The sequence below is a fragment of the Chrysochloris asiatica genome, unplaced genomic scaffold, assembly GCF_000296735.1.
Source record: "Chrysochloris asiatica unplaced genomic scaffold, ChrAsi1.0 scaffold00042, whole genome shotgun sequence".
In the NCBI taxonomy this organism is placed as follows: Eukaryota; Metazoa; Chordata; class Mammalia; order Afrosoricida; family Chrysochloridae; genus Chrysochloris; species Chrysochloris asiatica.
This window is the reverse complement of record NW_006408560.1, coordinates 17025281-17035012: the sequence shown is the minus strand read 5'-3', so window position 1 is coordinate 17035012 and position 9732 is coordinate 17025281. Positions and strand designations below refer to the sequence as shown.

General features: G+C 40.8%; 1 protein-coding gene across 1 annotated transcript in view; it reads left to right on the top strand.

Moving 5' to 3' along the window:
• FCRL3 (Fc receptor-like 3) overlaps window positions 1-9732 on the top strand; it is a 173032-nt gene that overhangs the window by 54435 nt on the left and 108865 nt on the right. The window contains 4 exon segments of the mRNA XM_006878204.1: window positions 2931-3191; window positions 3429-3713; window positions 7920-8204; window positions 8539-8814. Of these exon segments, the coding sequence (XP_006878266.1) occupies window positions 2931-3191; window positions 3429-3713; window positions 7920-8204; window positions 8539-8814 (1107 nt within the window).

The following is a 9732-nucleotide window of genomic DNA, read 5'->3' as shown; positions in this document are numbered from 1 at the left end:
CTGTATCTATCTTATTTGATTGTTCCTGTAGCACTTTTCTGACTTCTTCTTTATTTTTCTCAACTCCATTGTAAAGTGTTTTGAAACATTTTATAGTCATTTTTTCTGAATTATTTCTCAGGCATTTCCAAGGCCTGCCCTCCTTCCAGAATGGAGTACAGGTCTACTTCTAGGTCATTTGTCTCAGCCATTTTGTCTTTTTTCTGGACATGTGCCTTTGTTTCTTGGACATGTTTAATGTTTATCTGTGGCCTTAATACTTAATTGAGTATGTGTTTTGTTAAATTTTTATGCTTTCTGATTGCTTCCAGAAAGAAGTGATCAGGATGTGGGCTTCCCTTTTCACTCTTCTTATTGCTTAACTCAGAGTAACTTTCACAGGTGTTTTCTGTTTCCCTGGTATATGACAGTTGGTATTGTTTCTTGCCTGGGTTTTGGTGTTTTATAGAGTGTGATTGTAGCTTGGCTGTATGGCAGCAGTTGCTGACTCTTCTTGTGTAATATAGGGAGACAAAGAGTTCTCCAAAGGCAGAAGAGTGGGGGCATATAACAGCAAAACAACACCAGCGAACAGAAAAAAAAAGTGAGAGAAAGAAGAAAAAAAAAAGAGTAAAAAGCAGCACCAACAAAAACAAGACTGAATACCACAGTCTCTAACCACAGAAAAGTGAGAGGATGGAGAGAAGAAAAAGAAGGCAAAAAAAAAATTTAATTAAAAAAAAAATCTATAGCTTAATATGAGTATAACTTTAATGTCCTCTCTAAGTTCCTGCTTTCAAAGCTGCCCAAGAGATTCCAAGTTGCCAGTGTTGGTTGTTATGCTATACCTCAGGCTCCAATCTGACCGTTGGCCTGTTTTGCCTTTAAACTCTCTTTTCCTCCCTTCAGCCCTCTCTTTTCTTTCCCGTGATGAAAAACAGAACAAAAAAACAGATAATAAAAGTTCAGGGTCTCTACTTGGGCTGAGTATCTGTGCGCATGCGTGGCAGAAGAACCCACCAGCGGTGAGGGTGGTGGGTGGCCACTCAGCTCAGGCTCTCCCTCTATTCACCAGAATGGAGGTGGGCAAACAGTGAGCGTGCCAATAACCAGATACCAAAGAAAAAAAGAAAATCAGAGCAAAGCAAAACTGACAAAGTATATTGTTCACCTTTGTCCCAAGGTTCCCACGGTGTTTTTCCATGGTGTTTCTGCTCCACCTATTTCATCTTGCTGCTTGGTCTCGCCCAGGATGTCAGCTTGGGCCTCTGAGCCCAGCCCGGCAGATTCAAAAGTACACGATTTTTTTTACTTCATCTCCAAACTCCACAAGCTATAAGCCTTCAAACCTTTAAAATAATACTATCTCTGTGGTTCTGAGTTTTGGAGCTCTGCCTTGGATCTGCTTTGCCTGGTATTCTGTGTTATTGCTGAAGGCGATCTTCACTGCACCTCCACCCTAGCCGCCATCAAGCCCCACTTCTCCCTTTTAACTCTTGTTATTACTCAACTCAGGGTAACAGTCGTAGATGTTGGCTGCCTACCTGGTGTATGGTAACTGGTATTGGTTCTCGCCTGGATGTTGGAATTTTATAGGGTGTGATTGTAGTTTGACTATATGACTGCAATTGCTGTCTCTTCTTGGGTAATGTAGGTAAAGAAAGAGCCCCCCAAAAGTAAAGTGAGGACCAAAAAACAAAATAGCAACAGCAAAAAAGACAAATTGGATACTATAGCCTATAATTGCAAAAAGGAGCAAAGAGAGGGGGAAAAATGTGTAGCTAATTATGAGTATGTCTTTAATGTCCCTCTCTCAGCTTCTTGCCTTCAAGGCTGCCTGAGAAATTTCAAGATGCCACTGTTGGTCATTATGATATAACTTAGGGTTTAATTGTTGACCCGTTTCCTTTTTAGCCTATGTGTTTCCAGCTCCACAACCCCCATTCAGGCCTTTTCCCTAGTGATAAACCATTCAGGGCCTGCTGTGACCGTTTTGTGCTATCGTTTGGTTTTTAATGGAAACTGTCCCTTTAAATTTTTTAGTAGCTCTATGTGTATGTGGAATAGAACCCTCCGGGGGTGGGGGAGTGTCCACTCACTCAGGCACCAGAATGGAGGTGTGCAGACAGCAAGAGACCAATGAACAGATACACACACATACACAAATGTCAATACCTTCCAAAGATCGGTCATGCATCAGGTGTCTATGGCAGCTCTGATAGTTCCCCATCTCCACCTTGCCCAAGATGGCCAATCTGGGAGCCACTGAGTCTCGTTAATCTGAAAGCACTAGATTTCTTGCTTCTGCTACAAATTCTACTGGCCATAAGCCTCCAAACTTTCTAAATATTCCTTTATATGTAGTTCAGACTTCTGGGACCATCCCCTGAACTTGCTTCATCTAGTATTCTGTGTTATTGCTGATGGAGATACCCACTGCACTTCTCCCTGATCCCCCATCCTCCATCAGGGGAATTGTTGGCAACCTAATAACTACCAGGCCCAAAACTACTTGCGTCTGAAGAAAAGTATGAAATAAAATTCTTCTTTTGTGTAAGGAACTCTGGATAGTGCAAATAATTAAGTAGTCAGCCATTAACCAAAAGGGTAATGGTCCAACCCTTTCCCCCCAGAAATACCTAAGTAGGAAGACCTGGCAATCTGCTTCCTAAATGTCAAAGCCATGACAGCCCCACGGAATATAGCTGTACTATCATACAGTTTGACTTAACTAATCAACAGCAACAACAGAGTGATCACTCAAAGGCATCTGGTAGTTGGCCTACTCTCTAGGACAAGGAAGAATTAGGTACTAGGGCCACATGGAAATGTGGGAGATGACAGTTTCCGACATATACAGGACTGTAACTCTTCTGTCATGGGCAGAAATGAGAATTGGAAGAACAAAACAGCAGGAGATCAACTGAATGTGTTCATCCATCTCTTTGTAGATTGGCTGATCCTTCAAGCTTCATACCCGATCTTTGAAGGAGATGATGTGAATATAAGATGCCAGGGGAAAAAGGATGATAAAATTATTGAAAGGATTTACTACAAGGATGGAAAAGAACTTTATTCGTATAAGAACAAAAAGTTAATCACACTATGTGCAGACTTTAGGGACAATGGCGAATATCATTGTACTGCTTCTGTGAAAGGCATAATTAGTAAGTGGACGGAACATTCAAAACATCTAAGGATCCAAGTTCAAGGTAATGGCTACATTTCTGTGAGTAATGGCAGGGGAATGATGTATGAGGATTGAAGTAGAGAACTCACTAGTAGATATCTTATGAAAAGTTCCATGGCCCAGCCACAGGAGGGAAATGGGAATTGGTTCCATCGTGTGTTTTTCTATCTTCTGATAGCCAATTCTGAGAACATAGGTGCTTCTTCCCAGGAGTGCTGAGTCTTATTGCTCTGGGGATTATGTTTACTCTTCTCTCTAGAGTTGTTTCCACCTCCTAAGCTGACAGTTATACCCACCGAGCCCACTGAGGGAAACCCAATGACCTTGAGATGTGAGACCTGGCTTCCTCCACAAAAGTCACACATTCCGCTTCAATTCTGCTTCTTCAGAGAAGGCCATATTTTGGGAACAAGTGATAGCAGATCCCCAGAACTCCAGATCCCCATCATATGGAGTGAAGACTCGGGATCTTACTGGTGTGAAACAAGGCAGGTGGCTCACAGAGTCAGAAAACAGAGCATCCAATCTCAGATTCATGTTCAGAGTGAGTATCCATGGGGCTGTTTATCCAGAGTAAGGGTTGGGGAGAGAGGAACAGAGCAGTGTCATCTCCTATCCGTTGGAATGCTAGCATAACAGAGAAGAGCATTCAATTCTCCTGGTATCCCTCCTTCTTTAGGTTCAACATGGGCCTTCTTTCACCTAAGTCACATAATAGTGTTGTTGTTAGGGGCCATAGAGTTGGTACTGACTCAGAGCAACACTATGTGCAACAGAACAAAATACTACCCAGTCCTGGGCTAAGCTAACAATTGTTGCTACGTTTGAGCCACTTGATGCTGCCACTTTGCCAATCCAACTTGCTGGGGTCTTCCTCTTTTTCTTTGACCCTCCACCTTACCATACATGATATCTGTCACCAGTGACTTGTCCTTCCTGACAATATGTCTGAAATATGAGAGACGAAGTCTGGCCATCCTGGCTTCCAAGGAGCATTCTGGCTGTACTTCTTCCAACACACAAGTGTTGGTTCTTTTGGAAGCCCATTGTACTTCTGATATTCTCCTTTAACACTATAACTCAATGGCATCAACTTTCTATGATCTTCCTTATTCACTGTCCAACTTTCGCATGCATATGAGGTTATTGAAAATACAATTGCTTGGCTCTGGCATACCTTAGTCCTCAAGCTGACATCTCTGCTCTTCAACACTTTAAAAAGGTTTTGTGCAGCAGATTTGCCTAATGCAATCCATCATTTGATTTCTTGGCGGCTGCTTCCATGACTGTTGATGGTTGATTCAAGAAGAATGAAGTCTTTGAAAACTTCATTCTTTTCTCCATTGATAAGGATGTTGTTTATTGGTCCAGTGGTGAGAATTTTTGTTTTCTTTACATTGAGATGCAATCCAAACCAAAGGCTATGATCATTGATCTTCATCAGTAAGTATTTTAAGTCCTCTTCAGTTTCAGCAAGCAAAGTTGTATCATCTGCATATCGCAGGTTGTTAATGAGTCTTCTTCCAATCTTGATGTCACATTTTTCTTCATGTTATACAGCATCTTGGATTATTTGCTCAGCATACAGGTTGAATAAGTATGGTGAAAGAATACTACCCTGTCACACACTTTCTTAATTTTAAACCATTCAGTGTTCCCATGTTCTGTCCGAACTGCCACTTGGTCTATGTACAGGTTACTCATGAGCACAATTAAGTGTTTTGGAATACTCATACTTAGCAAAGTTGTCCATAGCTTGTCATGATCTACACAATTGAAGGCCTTTGCATAATCAATAAAGCACAGGTAAACATCTTTCTGGTATTCTTTACTTTCAGCCAAGATCCATATGACATTAGCAATGATATCCTTCATCCCAGGCTTAAACCTCTGGAAGTTCTCTGTCAATGTATGTTTGCAACTGTTCTGTATTACCTTTAGTTAAACTACTCGCAAAGGATATCAAAGATATTGTCAGATGATTTCCACATTCCATAGGTGCTCCTCTTTTTGGAGCGGACACAAATACAGATCTCTTCCAATCAGTTAACCAGAAAGTTGTCTTCCAAATTTCTTGGCATAGATGAGTGAGTACCTCAAGTGCCACCTCATTTTGTTGAAATATTTCAATTTGTATTCTGTCAATTCCTGGTGCCTTGTTCTTTGCCAATTTCTTCAATACACGTTGGACTTCTTCCTTCAGTTTCACTGACTCTTAATCATATGCTACCTCTTGAAATGGTTGAACACTGACCATTGCCTTTTGGTACAGTGACTCTGTGTATTCCTCCATCTTCTTTTTATGCTTTCTACATCATTCAATAATTTGCCCAGAGAATCCTTCAATAATGAAAGTCAAGACGAATTTTTTTCTTCAATTCCTTCAGCTTGAGAAATGCTGAGCATGTTCTTCCCTTTTGGTTTTCTAACTCCAGATCTTTACACATTTCATTGTAATATTTGACTTTGTCTTCTCGTGCTGACCTTTGAAATTTTCTGTTTGGCTCTTGGACCTCCTCATTTCTTCCATTTCCTTTAGCATCTCTATGCTGGAGAGCAAGTTTCAGTGCCTCTTCTGACATCCATTTTGACCTTTTTCTCCTTTCTTGTCTTCTTAATGACTTTTTGGTTTCTTCATGTGTGATGTTCTTGATATCATCCCACAACTCTTCTAGTCTTCAGTTTTTAGTGCCTAATGTATCAAATCCGCTCTTCACATGATCTCTAAATTCAGGTGTGATATATTCAATGTTATATTTTGGCTTTCTTGGACTTGTTTTCATTTTCGTCAACTTCAACCTGAATTTGCATACTAGCAATTGATGGTCTGTTCCACAGTCTGCCCCTGGCCTTGTTTTGGCTGATGATATGGAGCTTTTCCACCTTCTCTTTCCACCAATGTAGTCAATTTGATTTCTGTGTATTCCATCTGCTGAGGGCCATGTGTATAGTCCTCTCTTATGCTGCTGTTTAAAAAGGTATTTGAAATGAACAAATCATTGGTTTTGCAGAATTCTATCATCCAATATCCAGCATCATTTCTATCACCAAGGCCATATTTTCCAACTATTGATTCTTCCTCTTTGTTTCCAACCTTTGCATTCCAATCACCAGTAATGATCAATACATCTTGATTGCATGTTTGATGAATTTCAGCTTGAAGAAGTTGGTAGAATTCTTCTATTTCATCCTCACTGGCTTTAGTGGTTCATGAGTAAACGGTATTAACTGGTTTTACCTGTTGGCACATGGATATTATCCTATCACAGACAGTGTTGTGCCTCATGACTGATCTGGATATGTTCCTTTTGATAACGAATGCAACACCATTCCTCTTCAATTTGTCAGTCATGATATAGTAAACCTTGTGGTTGTCAGCTTCAAAATGGCCAATACCAGTCCACTTCAGCTCATTGATGCCTGAGATATGGATCTTTATGCGTTCCATTTCATTTTTGACAATTTCCAATTTTCCTAGATTCATACTTCATACATTCCATGTTCCAATTATTATGGATGTTTACAGCTGTTTCTCTTCATTTTGAATTGTGTCCCATCAGCAAATTAAGGTACCAAGGGCTTTATTCCATTTGTATCATCACGGTAAGCTCTTCTTTGAGGATGCAGCTCTTCCCTTGTTACAGTTTGAGTGCCTTCCAGCATGAGGGACTCTTTTTCTGACTCTATATCTGACAGTGCTTTTCTGTTATTTGTAAGGTTTTTCCATGACTAAATATTCAGAAGTAGTTTGTCTCTCCTTCTTCCTAGTCTGTCTTCATCTGGAAGCTCATCTGAAACATGTCCACCATGTGTGACCCTGCTGGTGTTTAAAATACCCATGGCAGAATTACAGCAACTCACAAGCCACCACAGTACAACAAACTGACAGATGAGTGGTGGACAGATAATAGCAATAACTTATTATTTATGGGGTGTCCAAACCTGTGTGGGTTATAGAGATATACAGAATATGTTCTCTAGTGAGTTTACAGACAACTAAAACACAGCTGACCACGTGCTGTCTTTAGAGGTCTGAATGTTGCTTCCATTTGTGGATCTAAATGAAAACAAAAATAATTAGAAAAGTAGATAAACATGAACTTGAAGTAGAACTTGAGAAAAATGTGGGGAAATGAAGGTGGAACTAGAGAAGAGTCTTGAAGGATAGGAGAGGAATGTGTTGGCTGAGTAGTCATTTCAGGATAGGTGTAATATCCTCAGTGTTCTCTTTTTATTTGATGATCCATTGGTACATTGAAGATTTCTTAGAGACAAATGTCCACAAAATGTGATTGCAGCCATTAGGTTTAGGAAGATCATGGATCTGGTGCCCACATTCTCCAAGGATGGGAATTGTACCTGTATGTGTGTTGGGAGGGGCCAGGATGTTTCTTGCTTTATAATAATTGTTGTTTTTGTTAAGTGCCATTGAGTTCGATCTGACTCATAGAGACCTTTTATAGGAGTTTTGAAGCTTGAAATCTTTGTGGGAGCACAAAGCCTCATCTTTCTCCCACAGAGTGGCTGGTGGGTTTGAACCACCAATCTTGTGATTCACAGTTTAGTGCTTACCTTATGGAGCCACTGTGCTTCATTTATAAAAATTTACACAATTAATTCCTTATTTCCTACTTTCAACTCTTGCCTATTGCCCATGTTGTTATTTGCCTACTCATGGTAACACCTGTCTCCTCTTTGGCTGCAAAGTTCTTGCTCCTGGGACTCTCACATGTCAACTTGTGCCCTCCAGGAATCCCTGTATCTGATGTGAATCTAGAGCTCCGGCCCCCTGGCGGGCAGTTGATTGAAGGAGAAGACCTGGTTCTTGTCTGCTCTGTAGCCAAGGGTTCTGGAACAATCACATTCTCCTGGCACAGAGAGGGCATAGTAAGTCTGGGAAGAAAGACAGAGCGTTCCTTGAGAGCAGAGCTGCGGGTTCCCAATGTGAAGGAACGTGATGCCGGCAGGTACTACTGTACAGCTGACAATATGCATGGCCCCATCCTCAGCAAGTGGATTTCAGTCACTGTGAAAGGTAAGTTATCATGACTCTTACTCAGCCTCTGGTTCTCAAACTAGGATGTAGTACTCTGTTAATCATGAAGGTCTTCAGAAGGAGGTAGAGGAACAGAGATGTGAAGATCAAAAAGCTATCTAAGAATAGCAAAACATGGCAAAATAAGTTGAAGTCACCTTACTTCTTGTGAAGGAGACTTAGTAATAAAACAAAATTACCCAGAATTTGTCATGTTTTTAGAAAAATGCTTCTGATTATTAGGTGGTGAAAGTGTGGTTACTGGAAACCAGAAACTGTCAGAGACATGTCATTTTTAGGCTGTTTGGGTTATGGATCCCTTTGTTTCTGTCAGTTCCAGTGTCTCACATAGTCCTCACCCTCCGGACTCAACGGGCCCAGCCTGTGGTAGGGGACATGATGGAGCTTCACTGTGAGGCCAAGCGAGGCTCTCCCCCGATCCTGTACCGGTTTTATCGGGAGGATGTCATCCTGGGAAACAGCTCAAGCTCCTCTGGAGGAGTGTCTTTCAACATCTCTCTGACCACAGAACATTCTGGAAATTATTCTTGTGAGGCCAGCAATGACCTGAGGGCCCAGCACAGTCACAGAATGACACTCAATGTCATAAGTAAGTAGAATACATCAACAGCACTTACAGCCAAGAACAGAATGTCTTTGCTCACAAATAGAGCTCCACTGAACTATTGGTTTGTGTGGCATTCCCGCAGACTCCCTAGTTTTTCTGCCTTACCTGGGAGTTCTAAGATTCTTTCTTGTTGCTGCATGTTCAATAAATTAGACTTTTCCTTTATTTTCTCTACCGTCATCATCAGTAGCTACATGCTGTATGTAGTTTTTCTAGTAGAGGCCAAAAAAACGCCACAAAACTTTCCAGAATGTCAGATATATGATTGGTCAGCAATTAGTGACAAAGGAATTTAATTCTATAAAGAGGCTTATATCTGAATTCCATTGTCAAGGAACAAATAACCAGATCATTGCTTCTTAAAGTTTTTTTGCACCATACTCTATCCAGTTAAAACCACTACTTTGCTCCCTGGATTGCTAAGCAGCATGTCTTTCCTTGTGGATACCCATAGTCATCACAACAACAGGGTCCTTTTATGACCTACTAGGCTTGCTTTCTTCAAGTACATGCTAGATTTTGAGCACTAGGATTTCATGTAACCAGATATTCTCAGTATTTCCAAACAAAAGTTTTCTTCATTCTGAGGGACTCTAAGGTATCTTATACTTTCTACTTCCAGCCAATGTTGACAATTAGGCATATAGGAGAGACCCTCAGTTCAAGCCACAGTTATTACAAAGTGTTCAGCAGTTAATGGATGGAATGGGGACTCAGAAAAAGAAGGAGATTGTTGTTGTTGTTAAGTTGGTTACAACCCATAATGAAAAGATAGAGATGCTTCCAATGAGTCAAACCCTTATATTCTCTGTATTTTGCCTTGACCTCTTGTTTTCCAACTATTCTAACCTATTGCTGTTGTTGTTGTTGTTAAGTGCCGTCGAGTCGGTTCCGACCCAT